Raw genomic sequence first — 18,447 nt, forward strand, 5'->3', positions numbered from 1 at the left:
ATTCTGATAAACATTATTAATATTGTTACATGTCACACCATACTATACAATTAAAACACCCTGGAAATTGTGGAATGTGAATGAAATCAGGAGACGTATGACGTGGCATGAGTGATATTCCTCAACAAGTCCCTGACTTCCTGCAGGTCTCTCTTGTAGTAATAATAATAATAAAGAAGGTCACCATTATTGATTTTCAAAAAAATAGAAGCAAATTATGTTACTCAGAATTGGTGGACATAAGAACTGATCTGATCAATATAGCGCTATTAATACAGAACTTCCAATAGCGCCTCTGTAGCGCAATTGGAAGAACGATGGTACGTTGTGCCCTTCGATCGGAAAAGGCCTAAGTTCGATTATTGTCATGAAGGGAGGAATCTTTATATGGACATTTTCAATTGAAGGCGAGTTAGCCAATCTCATACGGAGGCAGCAGGATTTTTTCTCCCAGAAACTCGGGTTTTTCATCCAGCATACAGACAAATCGGCCCTTCGGAACACACGCAATTTATAGACAAAAAAATACTAACTGTGGTGGTGGTGGGCAGTAGATGGTGCTGAAGATGATGATTGGTAGTAGTAGAGGTTCGGTGCAGTGGTGAAGACAGATTTGTACAATAGGTCTCCTCCCGCAATGAGTCTTCGGACTCCTTGGAGATGTCATGAATAATAATAATATGCAATAAACACACAAAGACCTTACCAAATCTCACCTACATGGCAATTAAATAAGTTCAATTTTTTTTTATGTATCTCCCACTAATGAAAGGTTGTAAATCAATAGCACAATATAAATTTATATTATATCTCCCACTAATGAAAGATTGTAAATCAATAGCACAATATAAATTTATAGTACTTCATTGCTGTGGGCTGGGTAAGAAATTTTTTTAATGATTTTTTCTATTTTCTTTCTTTTTTTTTATTTTTTTATTTTTTTTGTATTTTTACAGTCTAGAAACCCTGCTCTACAAACCTAACATGGAACTTTTTCAAACTGCTTCAGGCCTCCAATAAGTAATAAACAATTACTTCTCTTTACTCTCAAATCAACCAATTCCACTTAATATCAAGTCACCTCATAAATCACACTGTAAGCACATTACTAGTTTTTACTTTCTACAATATGATAATTTACTGAAATGGTCATCATACTGTCATTCACTACTGGCTGATCATGTACTAAAGGGAATTTTGTTAATTTTTAACGGCATTTAGTTTGTAGTTTTTTTTTGTTTTTTATTCCTGCTATTTCGTATTACTATGCACGGTTATTGGTTCTTCCACATTCCTTTCAATGTTATGCTATTTTCGGTCCTACAATAAAATTCATTGCTACTAACAGGGAAAAAAAAAAACTTTCATATATCTAATTTGAAAGTTCTACAATTATAGCAATGGCCTATATCTTTGAGAATGTCCAGGTTATGTTTTGGTCAATATTCTTTATAAAATACATTTTAATGAGTACATAAACAATTGATTTTAGCTAATGGGTTGGTTATTAAAGGTTGCACATCCTATTGCTGCTATGATAAAAAGAACATTGACATGTAGGAATTAGGAGGTGGTGCCTCTATATAAGGCATTGGTCAGACCATATATGGACTATTGTGCTCAAATTTGGTCACCTGGTTTTACGTTGTGATGTGGAAAGAAACACTAGATTGTGCATTTGACATTGTGATGTGGAAAAACTTTTGACCCTCTCTGAGGGTCCAAAGACAAATGACAAAAGTGATATCAGGACTCTGGAGTGTTGGTTATGAAGAGCATTTGAGGGAATGCAGATTACAGAGATTTTTGGATAGGAGGAAAAGAAGAGATGATAGAGACCTTCAAGTTAGTTAAGGGATTTTATCAGTTTAATACAGAAGGAATTATAAACAAAAGTGGATGTTAAGATGGGAAGAATAAGAAACCATCCCTGGAAGTTGTATAATGATATGGTGAAGAAGAGTGTAAAGAGTAGATTTTAAGTGTGGAATGCATTGCCGGAGTGCCTTGTGAATGCAGGTAGCGTAAATACGAGGGTGGTCTGAAAAGTTCTCAGTCTCGACCATAGATGGCAACACTATCGGCAAGATTTTTTTTCTCTAAGTATGAACATTTGTCATAAGCATCCTTGTGAAATTGCAAGTCATTCTATCAAGTAGTTTGTTTTAAACAGCTGTCTGAAGCAAAAGTGTTGCCTGTATCCCATGAAATGGATAAAATTGAGTATCATGCAGTAATAAAATTCTTTGTAAAAGAAGGTTTAATGCCAAAAGAAATTCATTCGAAGTTAAAAGTTTATGGGCACTCTTCTCCTTCATTTTTGAACAATTACAAAATGGGCAGCCGAGTTTAAATGTGGTCGTACCAGCCTTGAAGATGATCCAAGTGAAGTACGTCCAAAAAGTGTAACAACACCAGAAATCATTGATCAAGAGCATGATATGGTATTGGATGACCAGAGAGTCAAAGTGCGTGAAATTACTGAGACTATCAGCATTTCAAAAGAACGTGTAGGATATATTTTGCATGAAGAATTGCAAATGAAAAAGTTTTTCGCAAGATGGGTGCCATGCTTGCTCACAGCAGATAAAAAACGTACTTGCATGAAAATCTCTGAACACTGCTTGGAGCATTTTAACAAGAATAAAACTGATTTTGTGTTCGATTTATTACTCTGGATGATACTTGGATTCACCATTACACACCAGAATCCAAACAGTGGGCAGAAGCCAGTTGTTCAGCACCAAAGAAGACAAAGTTGGTTCTATTATTATTATTATTCCGAGCAAACTCCAAGGAGTCAACAGACTCATCGAGGGAGGCACTAACATCAGGTCAAGAACAACTATTCAACATTCACACAGTATCTATCATACCTTGCCTTGAACTCACTCACCGTCATAGCACCCACAACAGACTCTGGCAGCTTATTCCACTCATTCACCACTCTCCAAGTAAAACACCTAGCTCTAACACCCTTGTTAACCACATTCTTATTAACCACCAGTCCTATTTTCAAAAATATCTTCTGGATTAATCTTATAGAAACCCTTCAGTAATTTGAATGTCTCAATCATATCACCCCTTTTCCGCCTATCGACCAATTTTTGCAACCCACAAATCTTCAACCTATTCTCATAAGGTTCATTCCACAGACCTGTTATCATCTTGGTCACTTGTCTCTGGATCCTCTCCACTTCCTCCCCATCACGAAGAAACTCTGCCACCCATAACTGGGCACAGTAATCCAGATGGGGGTCTCTTATCAAGGCTCGATACAGAGGAACAATAACTTGTTTGTCTCTGCATGTTAAAGTATTTTTCAGAAGCCAAGTGATTTGATGAGCTGATTTAGCCACTTTTGCAATATGTCCCCTAAACTTCAATTCCCTATCCACCAACACTCCCAAATCCCTGGCCTCATCAATCTCCTGGAGTACAGTTCCACCAATGCGATATACTGCTGCAATTCTTTTCACTCCAAAATGCATAACCTTACACTCTGCCACATTAAATTGACATCCATTTTTCCTAGCCCAGTCCTCCAAACTATCCAAATCATCCTGTAAAATTTTGACATCCTGTGCACAAATGCTCTACCCAACTTTGCATCATCAGCAAACAAGTGAATACTTCCTTTCAGATCCTTTCCTATATCATTGATGAACAAATTGAAAAGTAGAGGTCCAAGAACAGAGCCCTGCGGCACACCACTAGTCACAAGCCGTCTTTTAGACTCAACTCCTGAATAAACCACTCTCTGGTATCTCTCCATCAACCACCCTCCTATCCATCTCACCAACCCTATATCCATACCCATCTGCTCCAGTTTACTGATTAGGGTTATATGTAGTATCCTGTCAAAGGCCTTGGCAAGGTCCAAGGTTTACAGTAGAATCACTATAAACCCATCACCCTTATGAAGTTCAGCTGTCACTGTGTTATAAAATGTGAGCAAGTTACTGCGGCATGATCTACCCTTCACAAAACCATGTTGTCCCCCATACAATATCCCATTTTCATCTATCTAATCCTGTATTCTTTTCTTGACTAATTTCTCTAAGACCTTGACAACGATTCCTGATATGCTAATCGGTCGGTAATTTAAACAGCAGTCTTGGAACCACCTTTATGCAGTGGAATTATTTTCCCCTCTTTCCACCCTCTCAGGACTAACCCAGACCTGAGACTCAAATTATACAAAATGGTCAACGGTACTGACAATTCTTTAGCTGCTTCTCGTATGACACGAACTGGTATACCATCCAATCCCAGAGATGTATTGACATTGAGGTTATGCAATAGACTACTCACCTCCACTTCATTCACCACATTTCCCGTATAATCTATGGTTCATTCATTTCTGCAATGTCACCACCTGGATGATATATACTTGCAAAGTGTTCACTCAGTAACTCAACTATATCAACTGATTCAGTTACCTCCCTACCATCGGCATTCTTTAAAATTATTCTGCCATATACATTTTTCCTTTTACTTGCAACATATCGAAAAAAACTGTTTAGGATTCTCTTTAGCCTGCATGGCCAATGTTCTTTCGTAATCTTTTTTGCTTTTCTTACCACACTCGTTACCCTTCTGGTCTGTGCTTTATACCGTTCATGTGCCTGCCGGTCACCTTTCTCCTTAAATTCCCTCCATAGTTGTTTCTTTTTTTGCAGCTTAAGCTTAATGGTGTTATTCATCCATTTAATCCCTACTTGATTTATTATTCAGACTCTAGGTATACAGTCAGCCAGTGCTTCATGCAAACACTTCTTAACTGCCTCCCATGCACTATCAACTTCTAGTCCTTGCAGTTGTACATGCCATGGCACTCAACCAATCAAACTCCTAAGCTTGTCATACTTTCATGCCCGACATTTCTATCAGCAGGAAAGGTCATGGCATCGGTGTTTTGTGATGCTAAAGGCATTTTGTTTATCAATTATCTTGAAAAGGGTAAAACAATAACTGGGGAATATTATTCCAATCTTTTAACCAGACTAGACAAAAAAATTTGTGAGAAAAGACCCGGTTTGCAGAAGAAAAAAAAATCATCTTTAATCAGGACAATCCACCTGCCCACAAAAGTGTTTTGGCAATGGGAAAATTAAGGGATCTGCCCTATGAATTGTTGAAACGTCCACCCTATTCCCCAGATTTGGCTCCCTCTGACTTATCTCTTCCCAAAACTAAAACTCTTCCTCGCTGGTCAGCATTTTTCTTTGAATGAAGAGGTGATTGCAACTGTAGAGGGGTATTTTGCAGATCTTACTGAGAAGCCCTACAGGGACGGGATAATGGTGCTGGAGCATCGCTGGAATAAATGTATTAGTCTTGAGGAAAATTATGTTGAAAAATAAAAATAATTTTGAAATTATAAATTCGTTTTTTATTGTTAGGCCGAGAACTTTTCAGACCACCCTCGTAACTTCAAAGCTCATTATGATAGACATGTTGCTGGCTAAGTGTTCCTTCCACAGTGAGTCTGTTGACTCCATGGTGGTTTCCAAAATAATAATAATAATATGAGTGGACAGCTCCATTTCCATTAAGCTTTGCTGTTGCACATTGTCATTATTTTTTATAATAATCCTACCAATTCAATGTTGGTAACTTATAACATGTTAGTACAGTACCATGGGTTAGATGATCTGGGAGCTCAGCTTGGAAGACCAAACATTATATCTTTTCAAATCACACCATAATCAAGGAGGTTTCATACTGGGTGCAGAAAATCATCTACTGCCTTGGACTTTTATAATACCCATATCACAGTGGGAATTTAAATCCACAGATTGATTTGGTGCAAAACAGTGATCATAGATCGCTGTTGTTCACCAAAAACAGTGATTATAATAAAAGATCTATGGTGGGTGGCCACTTGGGCCATGAGCAAATTTTTTGTTTTATATATAATAGTTATTTTGCATTCAAAATATACATTTATTTTAGTTTAAATTTTTTATCAAAATAATATTTAAAATATTTACAATTTGTACAATAAGGTGTTTACAATTTTTTTTTGTTTGTTTCTTACTCTAAACCTGTGTATCCTGGTTCACAAATGCATGTACCATTCATATGGTCACAAAGAGCACCATTTTTACAATTGCAAATTTCACTACACTGTTCTCCATATGTTAAAGCTGGGCATGTTTCAGAACAAGTATCACCACTCCATCCAGCTTTGCAAATACACTCTCCAGACCAAGGATGGCATCTAAAAAAGAACATAATATATTAATTATTCACATTTTAAAATTGATTATGAAGTTATAAAAACAGAATATTGTAGTTGTTTATTGCTTCAGAGAATATTGTTTAGCAATATCTTTTTTATAATTCTGGTTATTATTATAAGTACATGAGGATTCATTGCATGGGGACTAAATCATATCTTCTGTTAAATTATTCAACACTGATGCATTTAATCCTCTCTGGCAATCTCGAAATGATATCCTCAAACCCTAAATTGTGTAGAATGATATTCAAGATTGCATGATTAAAGTGTCTTAGGATAAATGTCAAATGTAGAGCTTGCCAAACTTCAGTGATATGGTCTGTAGCAGAAATCCTCAGCCTATTTTCTTTGTAGTGGGCCTGTTAATAGCCCTGGATATATTCTCTAATCAACAGACATTAAACAGTTAGACTGGAAGAAACTATCTAAGAGTGAATTAATATAGACAGGGTCAAGGTGTTCAGCCAGTCACATCAGAGGAAAGGCCAAGCCTTTGTGGAAATAGGCACTGCTAGGTGGTGGATGAGTTACATTACCAGCATAGTGCTGTTTTTGCTTACCTAGAAGCTAGAAATGGAAAAAATCATGTTTGGACTTCAGATCTAAGATCCATATACTTTTCCCCATTTCTTCTAGTACGTATTCAAATCTGTCACAGAGAGACCCAACATTTCTTCTTTTGAGAAACAGCTATTGTGTAGACCAGCCAAAAGATAGTATAATGGACCAAACTTAATGATAATATTTTAGGGGTATTCCAGACCAGCAAGTGAATAATTCTAACTTCAGGGAACTTCCAGCTCAGCTAGTTAAAAGATATTCTTCACCTGGCAAATACATATCACCTTAGTTACAATACAATTCCCTTCTTGCAGGACTCAGAGTTTTTTATTTCAAGTACAAGAGGTGGTCTGAAAAGTTCTCGACCATAGATGGCAACACTATCAGCACAATTTCTTTTTCTAAGTTAGTACATCTGTCATAAGCATCCATGTGAAATTGCAAGTCGTTTTTTTTTTTTAATACAGCTGTCTGAAGCAAAAGTGTTGTCTGTATCCCTTGAAATGGATAAAATTGAGTATCATGCATTTATAAAATTCTTAGTAAAAGAAGATTTAACGCCAAAAGAAATTCATTCAAAGTTTATTTTTCACTTGGTTAGGCTATAATAAATTTAGTTTAATCCTTTATCCAAGTGTGAGAAAAACAAAGTTTGTGCCTGAAAATATCTTCAGGTCTGAGGTAAGGTAGTACAACCAGGCAACTCACAGCAAAGGTGGATCAAGCTCTCAACTCCTTGTCGCCCACTGACGAGACCTCAATAAAGTTGAAACTGGTATGGATAGTGGCCCTTCCCTTAATGCACAGCAGTATACATGTCTGCAAGGAGATGTGCTGTACATTATGGGAGATACTGAGACAAGGAGTTGAAAGCTTGATCCACCTTTGCTGCGAGTTTCCCGGTGTTGTACTACCTTACCTCAGTCCTGAAGATATTTTCAGGCGCAAACTTTGTTTACTCACACTTGGATAAAGGATTAAACTAAATTTATTATAATTCATTCAATGTTCATAAAAGTTTATGGGCACTCTTCTCCTTCATTTTCGACAATTAAGAAATCAGCTGTCAAATTTAAAACGTGGCCGTACCACCCTTGAAGATGATCCAAGTGAAGGATGTCCAAAAAGTGTAACAACACCAGAAATCACTGATCAAATACACAATATGGTACTGAATGACTGGAGAGTCAAAGTGCGTGAAATTGCTGAGACTATAGGCATTTCAAAAGAATGTGTAGGATATATTTTGCATGAAGAATTGCAAATGAAAAAGCTTTGCGCAAGATGGGTTTCACGCTTGCTCACAGCAGATCAAAATGCACTCTCATGAAAATCTCTGAATAGTGCTTGGAGTGTTTTAATAAAATAAAACTCAGAATAAAACTGACTTTGTGTACCAATTTATTACTATGGATGAGACTTTGATTCACCGTTATATATCAGAATCCAAACAGCAGTCAAAACAGTAGACAGAAGCCAGTTGTTCAGTGCCAAAGAAGACAAAGCTGTTTCCATCAGTAGGAAAGGTCATGGCATCAGTGTTTTGGGATGCTAGCATTTTGTTTATTAATTTTCTTGAAGAGGGTAAAACAATAACCAGGGAATATTATTCCGATCTTTTAATCAGACTAGATGAAAAATTCGCTAGAAAAGATATGGTTTGCAGAAGAAAAAAATCATCTCTCATCAGGACAATGCACCTGCCCACACAGGTGTTTTGGCAATGGGAAAATTAAGGGATCTACCCTATGAATTGTTGGAATGTCCACCATATTCCCCAGATTTGGCTCCCTCTGACTTCTATCTCTTCCCAAAACTAAAACTCTTTCTCGCTGGTCAGCATTTTTCTTCAAATCAAGAGGTGATTACAGTTGTAGAGGGGTATTTTGTAGATCTTACTGAGAACCACTACAGGGATGGGATAATGGCGCTGGATCATTGCTGGAATAAACGTATGTCTTAAGGGAGTTTATGTTGAAAAATAAAAATAATTTTGAAATTATAAATTCGTTTTTTCATTGTTAGGCCGAGAACTTTTCAAACCAACCTTGTATACGTCCTCCAGCTCTTTTCATCTCAAACATGACATTTGTACATATTAAGAAACCAGAGTATTTCCAACATAGAATCTCCTCTTTCTGATGTAATGTGAGTAAACATTTTAATTGCATATTACAACACTGCAGTTAGAAAATGTAACTAAATATTTCAATCAACTGTTCTGCCTAGACTAACTGAGACATTTTCCAAGTATTAACTGATAACTAAGACAATCAAAATATAACTGAATGAAAAAACAAAACAAGCAAGTATGCAAATATTCTAACTACACAGTCTGCCAGAGTGTGGGCATTCAAAAGATGACCAGTTTTTTATTCTAGTTATTATTATAATCTGCCAGAGACTCAAGGACTCATGAAGGAGGGCTTATTTCAGGTCACACAATATCAAAATATCTATTATATCCATTTTATGCATATCTATCATATCCTTCTTATGCATCTAAAATCTAGCAAGTGCAAAATACTATAATACTACAATAATCTGATATGATGACTTAACCACTTGGAAATATTGCTTCTAAACTTTAATTCTATCTATTAGCAACTGCAGGTCTCTCACTTGCAGCATATTACCTTAATATAATAATAGAAGCTACTATGCTTGTGTTTATACATCAATGCAAGGAATATTAGAAACAATGGTGCAAAATTTGAGGACATGTTTGCAAATTACTGGTGTCATTGAGACATGGTTAATGGAGGATGCTGTACTTCTGGGAATAGAATACGATGGTTTTACTGTTTTTCAAAGACAGAAAAGATAAAAGAGGATTTGTGTGTGTGAATATAACATCCTATACTGATGATTCCAGAAGAGTCATGAGGATAGATAATGAGGATAGAAAGCAGGATAGATAATGGCTAAATCCATTATCATTTGGTGTGAGGTTGATATAAGCAGATTTTAGATATTTAGTGAGGTATTGTAACTGAACAGAAAATGTAGAGGAAAATGATTCTTAAGTATTTAGGCAGATGAGTGATAATCATGGTTACTTTAAATATGGAAGCATTGAGTGCAGCAGAATGATTGCATAAGGATATTGAATTCATTGAGCTACTTAGGGGAAATTACCAGAGTGTATTCCTAAAGTCAGAAGGATAAATAAAAAAGGGTGAAATGGACGAATCATACAATTATCCAGGAGCTACCGAGAAAGAGGATTGGAGGAGATATAAAGAATAAGGTAACACTCACCAGCATTAGGAGGTGAAGGAGTAGGATGTCTAAGCAGGATAATTTTACATTTTCAATTTCAATACTAAAATTAATTTGGGGATGCAGATTATTTATGCCTGCTAGAAAGGCAGGTAATGTATCTTTGTTCCGGGGTCAGATTGCAAAAACACCATCTATATGACACACCCAAAATGAAGGCTGAGATTGCATGAATAAGAAAAGGCTTTGCTTATTTCTTCTTCTCTCCATGTGAATTTGCACATCTTTAAGTTTGATCATGGTGTGAATTTGCACATCTTTAAGTTTGATCATGGTGTGAATTTGCACATCTTTAAGTTTGATCATGGTGTTAGTAATGAGTAGTCCATATCCTGAGCAGATATCCAGCAGATACTTACCATTACTATTAGCCTTACTTACCCTTTTCTTCAAATTTTCTCAGAACATTTCTATATGCTTGGTGGGATTCGTTTCCTATTCTGCTGTTTAGATCTCTAACGAGGACCACTTTTTTCCATTTTCTTTATGTCAGCTGCCTACTCTAATGATTCAAAAAATTGTTCCACTTCTTCCTTAGGAGAACTTTCTGCAGGGCCATACACACAAATAAGTTTCTTGTCCATTTCACCATTTTGAATTTTGCCCATATAACTCAACTTGAAACTGCCTTCCAATCAAAATGTTTATCTTCGTGTTTGGTGTTGAATACTATTGCTACTCTTTCCTTTCCCTGAGATTATTGTCTGAATATAACATCCTATACTTATTATTTAGTAAGATCTCACCTGTTTTTGTCTTCTTTGTCTCTGTAATGCCAGTTTTTGTCTTCTTTGTCTCTGAAATGCCAGTTTTTGTCTTCTTTGTCTCTGAAATGCCAGGCCAGTTATGCGCGTGTGGTACTTTTCTTATGCAAGTTTGATTTCCTTTTTATTGATTCTCCTTATATTGATGGTTCCTATCTTTAGTTCTTCTGGCATTAGGTTTGTTATTGTTGTTGTTGTTCTTCTTTTTCTAGATGTTGAGTTTGTTCCCATAACTGCTGACATTTCACTGTTTTCTCCGGTTCCCTACAAAAACAGTGTGGGGGTGAGGGGGAGAAGACTTGTTTAATTGGATGACACTCCTGCCATCATAAAAGCTCATCTTGTTGCACCATCATATGCATTTGTGGTTTAAGCCAATAGAGAGAACTGAATGCTTGTTTGTTTAGTACCCAGCAGATACCTACTAATGAGGTGCACCACATGAAGATGAAGACTAGATGTTAGGTTACTTTACTCTGACCGTTAAGTGACCCATTATTCTTCATAAAAAAAAAAGAAAAAAATGAAACATCCTAACAAGGAGAACAATTTATTACAGCCATAAAATAATATAGTAACTGAGGTAATATAATCTGGAGTATAATTAATAATTTTTCTCTATAATATTTAAAACTAACTTACAATAGTGTATTATTTTCATGGCATAGACAAGTTCCATTGCAACCATTTCCATACTGGCCTTCTGAACATGCTGGTGGAAAATATATAACAAGATGTATTATCAGTTTCTTTAAATATCTATATGAATATCAATCTGATAGTATTATAATTACTATTATTATTCTTATTATTATACGAATTATTTCCACTAAATGTGGAGATTCAGGAAGGTCATATGTACAACGTCTTTGAAATGAAATATTTAATAGGATGTTGTTATCTTCTTTTATGGTTCTTGATTTTGTAACCATGATTTCAGGATAAGGTAGTTAACTGTATGCCTATAAGTGTATTTGGCATGTCAATGCATATATTCTCCTGGCCAGTCTGCCTGCATGCAGAATGAAAAACCAGAGTTTCCAGGAGAAAAAACTTGCTACCTCTGAATGAGACTGCCTAATTCGCTTTCACTTGAAAAGCCCTGATAAAGGTTCTTCACATCCTAAATGGGATTCAAACCCAGGTCTTTCCAACTGAAGGTCAATGTTGAAACCAACTGTTGAGCTACAAAGGCTCTAGGATGTTGTTTTCATGTGCAAACATTGTTTGCTTACACTTGGAGAAAGGATTAAAGCAAGAATATAATTTCTTGGCATCTTTAATTTATAGTATAACCAAGTGAAAAAACTTTCAGAGAGCTTATTATGTAACCCAGAGTACTTTGATAATAAGGTGTGAAACCTTTTGACTACTTGTATATGGATAATATATGACTTCTGCATTACTTAAATATTGGTATCTCTTCTGGAGCTGGTTCCCATGGATGACATTTGATAATGTTTGACTTTGGGTTTGCTTGCTTCTTGAGGAGAAGCTCAGCTCTGTGGCAGGTTTTGATTGTCATTAAGTGGAGCCATTACTGTTTCCTGTCCTGGAAACACAGTAATGGATCTGGAGTCATTCAGATCAGGAGTGATGAGTTTAGTTGTGATCCTTTAAGGTCATTCAGTGAGATCTACAAGATCACTGAGTTTTTGGAGATGTATCCCTGCAACTTTAACATACCTCAAGATTGGTCGATTGGTAGAGCCTCTGCTACTAATGACTCAGTTAAGTAAGTTTGAGTGCAGTTAGTAGTTGGAAGGGGACCAATTGTTCGATGCTGTTGGCACACTCTCCTTCAATGAGTCTTTGAACTCCCTGGAGGTGTCAAATAATAATAATAAAGGTCGAAAAGTCTAGGTAGTGGTCCTTCCCATAATGCTTAGAATTATACACGTGTGAAATGGTGTGTGCTTTGCATTATGGGATACTATGGCAATTGGTGTGAAGTCATTATTAGCCTCCATAAACAAGTAGCCCAGTTGGGAAATTTTTCACACACAAACATTTGCTTACACTTGGAGAAAGAATTAAACCAAGAATACAGGCAGTCCCCAAGTTATGAACAAGATATGTTCCTGAGAACATCTTTAGGTCAGATTTGTAATGTAACTCCCATCCCTGATGAACAACATATATGGTAATAATAATAATACAGTGGCGTAGCTAGTTTTTGCAGCCCTTCCCAATACAACAACGCCTAAATACTACACCAGAAATACTACAAAAAAGTCAAAAAGACATATAGGGAAATATATTAAAACACTATAATATAAGCACTCTATAATATAAACACTATAATACTGAATCTAAAATACTTCAGGAGCAAACTTTATTCGCTTACACTTGGATAAAGGATTAAACCAAATATATAATTGGTAGCATAGTCAAGTGAAAAAACTTCTAAAACACTATGTTTATTTTTGAAATAAAGCTTTAATTACAACATTCTACAACGTTATTTTTCTTGCTTTTCTTCTTCTTCTGCAGCTTCTCCCACTTAAGTGGGGTCACTGTTGATGATGAGTCTCCTCCACATCCTCTTGTCTTGGGCTGTCACCACATTCAAGTTCTTCATCCTCAAGTCCTCTTCTACCAGCTCCCTCCATCTCTTCTTTGGCTGTCTGCACTTCCTCCTCCCCTGCACATCCATCTGCATGACCTTTCTGCCCACATACTCTTCCTCCCTCCTCATCACCAAACCATCTCAACCTTGCCTCCTGTATCTTTGCTCCTAAGTTCGTAACTTTCACCATTCCCCTTACATAGTCATTTCTCAGACGATCCTTTCTGGTCACACCACACATCCACCTAAGCATTCTCATCTCCGCTACCTCCATCCTGCTGATGTTATTTTTCCTCAGGGCCAAGTTTCCATAGCATACGTCATAGCTGGTCTGACTACTGTCCTGTAGATTTTGCTTTTTAGATTGATCGGCACCCTCATATCACATAGCACTCCAGCCATCTCTCTCTCTCTCCAGTTCCTCCATCCTGCTTGAATCCTACATCCCACTTCCTTCTCAGCCTCACCATCCTCTTTCATTGTTGAACTCAAGTATCTAAAGTTACTGACCTTCCTGATGACATTTCCTTCCAGCTCCATATCTGTCTCCTGGCTGCCATCCACTTTGCAACACATGTACTCTGTCTTACTTCTGCTCAGTCTCATACCTCTCTCTTCCAGTACTTTCCTCCAACATTCCAGTTTAACTGCCACTTCTTCTCTTGATTCTGCACACAGCATGATGTCATCTGCATAGAACATAGTCCAAGGCACGTCTTCTCTCACCTCCTCTGTCACCACCTCCATCACAATATTAAACAGGAACTGACTTAATGCTGATCCTTGATGCAAGCCAACTGTCACTGGAAAACTTTGTCTCTCTCAGGTAGGTTTGAACTCTTGGCTTCACATTTCTGTACATCTCCTGTACCAATCTGACATATTTCTCTGGTACCTTCTTCTCCCTCAGACACCTCCAGACTTCTTGCCTTGGCACTCTATCATATGCTTTCTCCAGATCAATAAATACCAGATGTAACTCCCATTGCTTCTTGAAAGTTTGGATAAAGGATTAAACTAAATTTATTATATCCCATTGCTTCTCTTGAAACTTTTCCATAATCTGTCATAACCCAAAGATAGCATCTGTTGTCGATTGACCAGGCATGAAGCCAAATTGTTCCTTTGCAATCTCCATCTCCTTCTTCAATCTTCCATCAAGAACCCTTTCTAAGATTTTCATTGTGTGGGACATCAACTTTATTCCTCTGTAATTTTTAGTCTTGTGCATCCCCCTTTACCCTTGTAGATGGGAACAAGAGTACTCTCCTTCCATTCCTCAGGTATATTTTCCTGTTGGCAAACTTTCATGAACAGGTCCCACAGCAGGTCAATTCTCTCTTCCCCCTGTGCCTTCCATGCCTCCACTGGAATCCTGTCAGGGCCCACTGATTTTCCATTCCTCATCCTCTTCATGGCCTCCGTCACTTCCACTCTACTGATGTTCTGCACCATCCCCTCAGAAGGCTGCTCATCTTCTCTGTGAGTCCTTGCATTTTCCTCATTCAAAAGTCTCTCAAAGTATATTCTCCATCTGTTTCTTATGTCCACATCCATCCATAATACTCTTCCTTCAGCATCTTTGATCTGCCTCACATGTAAGATGTCCTTTGCTGCTTTATTTCTACATTTTGCTAGTTGGTAAATTTACTTTTCTCTGTCCTTCCTTTGTTTCTAATTGATCATACAGATCTTGATATGCCTTCGCCTGTGCCACAACTCTCTTGGCTTCCTGCTTTCTATTAGCAAAATCGTCGATAGCATTATCGAAGTCTATTTCATCACTTAATTGCTGTTCTATAGACAGTATGGTAAGATTTCTTAAATGCAAAGTACTCGTTGTAGATCTTAGGTATTTAATCAGTTTTAATTTAGAAAAACTCCTCTCACAACTAGCAACACTTACAGCAATTGTGAGGAAAATTCGCAGTAGTATTACAATATTTGGAACTGAGTTCTCGAGACTGTACTTTAGAATAAACTGTAAAAGTTCAAGGGGACCATCCTTCCACGTCTCTGTTTCGTCTTGTGTAGCAGCAACAGAAATAAAACTCTGAAGTCTTTTTCTCTCAATGAGGAAATCTTCCTTATTAATGTCATTGTGATCATGATTTAGTTGACATTCGTATTTATCATCCAAAAGATTCGATGGAGTAAGGAAGGAATATTTTTCAGCAAGAACATGAAGCAGTTGAAATCTTGTGGTGATTTCTTGTATCACTCTGTCCAGCGAAAAAAAACATTTCTCTCCTCAACTCAGTTTCGTATGACAATTCAGCATCGTAATTCTTCACCTGCCATCAGTTTCTTCTTTCTACACTGACGATCCATGACTATTCCCAGATCATCACAAATTTCTTTGGCGTAAGTTACTGAATTTTTAATTAATTTGTGCCTATTTTCAGTTAAAAATGCTTTTAAAGCCCCAAGTTTTATGTCACATTGCTGTATATTCAATCCTTTGGTTTGGAGATAGACCTGTGTATCGTTAATTTCTAGAAGGACGGATTCCCACAGGCCAAGAAAGCACAGAAAGGAAAACAATTGTAACGCAACAAGAAGCACACCAGCGTTTGAAGCAAAAGTTTTCTCGTGTGCCAACCGAAATTTTGGGGAACATATTATTATTTCATATCTTTAAAGTATTGGGAAGACCTTTTCAAATAATCAGAAATCACACTAGAATAGTAAAATCAAAGAATATTGTAAGAGCGATGCAAGATTAAATTAACGTAAAAATTAGTGATGGAATTTTTACTTAAAAGTCCTTCTACTCTGTTGATAGCGTGAATATTTTTTTATTTGCATTTAAGTGTAATTCTAGTTGCCATATAAAGCCGCACAATTTAAAGACGCAATTTTTATCATCAGCAAAAGAGTCAACAATAATTGATTATTTTTTTATAGAGATCAATCAGACATGTTTTTTCAAGTTTTCCCAATATATTGCAGTGCACAATCTCATAATCGTTTTACTTGACTAAAGCACAATAAAAGAAAATGAAATTAAAGATATAATTTTATTAAATCTAAATCCCTTACAAGTAATGCATTAAAATTAGATAAAATAAATTGTTATTTTACCTACATAATATATTAAACAGAAGTTAATCTTTACCATTTTTAGCAGAAAACATCAAATCAAAACTAGAGAAAGAAAGACACTGGACATTTCATTTATTTAGCATCAATGAGACTTCTGCTGCTGCTGCTGCATCACTAATGACAGATAATTTATATCAGGTTTATATTTTGTAACCTTTAGAGATGTGCACGTGCTACTAGTTTCATCTGTAAGGCTCCTCCTGTTACGAGACTTAACAAAGTTCATCACCGAGAACAACGATTCACAAGAATATGTAGATGCAAAAAATGGATAATAATGCTGTTGCAAGGGTTTTTAAACATGCAAAAGTTTCAGGAATTTTTCCGCACTTCTCTCTGTTACTTCCGTCTCTAATCACTCTTTTTCCATATTTTCCGAGTCAACACTCCGAGATCAACAAAATTTCTGCTTCCAAATTCAGTTACTTTGAAAAATCAATCAACTGCATTTCAAAATCATCCATATTTATCCAGGAAAACATCTGCAAGTTTATTTGCAGATGTTTTCATGTCCTGTAGTTTGAGGTTCAAGTCATTTAAATGTTTGCAAAAATCTGCAAAAACATCACTTTACAAACCCACACGATGTCATACTTTTCTTTATAAGACATTTTTTTGATTAGTCAAGAAGATATTTATCTCATCCAGGCATTTAACAAATCATTTCTGAACAAGATCTCGACTAAGTCAACGAACATTGTTGTACATTAGTAGTCCTTTGTACACCAAATCGACCTCATTCAATAGATTTTGAAATTGTCTTTTATTCAAAGCACGTGCAGAAATGTAATTAACAACCTTGGTTACTGTTTGCATCACTTCTTGAAGTCCCTTTAGGCCAACTTTTGCACATAAATTCTCCTCATGTATGATGCAATGAAAACTTACTATGACCAACATGTTTTGCAAACAGATTTACAAATACAAATCCTGCTTCCTTACCAATTCATGCTGGGCGCACCATCTGTTGCAACAGATACCACTTTTGAAATATCAATTTGCGGAATAAATAATTCGTCTATAACTGCTTTACATATTTCAACTCCACTGGTACGCTCAGGTAGTGTGACAAGGTTAATCATCTCTTCGCATACTTCATCATCCCTACAAAATCGAGCAAAGATTGCCAGCCTAGCTGGCAATCTTTGCTCGATTGATATAATGTCTGTGCTCTCATCAACACAAATAGAAAAGAACTTACATGAAGCCAACTATTCCTTTAATTGTTCTGCTTTATTTCTTTCCAACTTAAGTATTCAATCCTTAATTGTTTTTCTACTCTCAGACAAATCTTAAATGCACTGAATAATTTTTATCTTTTGATTGTCAAAAAGGAAAAGGAGCACCTTCTAGCCACAATTCTTTAATATATTCCCCATCTGGGAATAACCCTTCTGTGTGCAAACAGAATTTTTAAAATTAATAGAACCAGATAACATCAAACTTCTTGAAAAACTATTTAATAAAATATATGAAAGTGATGCATTTCCATCAGATTGGCTCAAATCTACATTTATCACTGTCCCAAAGAAACCCAAAGCGAATTCCTGTGGTGACTTCCAACTTATTAGTCTAATGAGCCAAACATTAAAAATATTTTTGAAAGTAATTCAGAATCGTATTTATAGAAAAAGTGAAGAAACTCTAAGTGAAACACAATTCGGCTTTCGGAATGGTTTTGGTACTAAAGAGGCCCTTTTCTGTACCCAAATATTGATACAAAAATGCATAGAAAAACAGAAATCTGTCTTTATGTGTTTCATAGATTTTGAAAAAGCATTCGACAAAGTCAGACACACTAACTTAATAGAAGTCCTTCAAAAAATAAGGCTAGACGAACAAGACATAAGACTAATAACAAATCTGTATTGGAATCAGTCAGCTACTGTTCAATTAGGCAACATTACCACCAGTGATAT

General features: G+C 36.3%; 1 protein-coding gene across 13 annotated transcripts in view; it reads right to left on the reverse strand.

Annotated features, from left to right (window-relative positions):
* LOC150093662 (uncharacterized) overlaps positions 1 to 18,447 on the reverse strand; it is a 442,983-nt gene that overhangs the window by 185,831 nt on the left and 238,705 nt on the right. For all 13 annotated transcript variants that reach the window (XR_016550305.1, XR_016550303.1, XR_016550304.1 and 10 more), the window contains 2 exons: positions 11,497 to 11,566; positions 6,044 to 6,226 (listed from right to left, as the gene is read on the reverse strand). Coding sequence is in view for 9 of the 13 variants with exons in the window: in XM_090412731.1 (XP_090268857.1) it covers positions 6,044 to 6,226; positions 11,497 to 11,566 (253 nt within the window). In the remaining 4 variants the exon portion in view is untranslated. The remainder of the gene's footprint in view (positions 1 to 6,043; positions 6,227 to 11,496; positions 11,567 to 18,447) is intronic.

The sequence above is a fragment of the Typopeltis vanoorti genome, chromosome 23, assembly GCF_054136105.1.
Source record: "Typopeltis vanoorti isolate ZY-2024b chromosome 23, IOZ_Tvanoo_1.0, whole genome shotgun sequence".
Classification (NCBI taxonomy): Eukaryota; Metazoa; Arthropoda; class Arachnida; order Uropygi; family Thelyphonidae; genus Typopeltis; species Typopeltis vanoorti.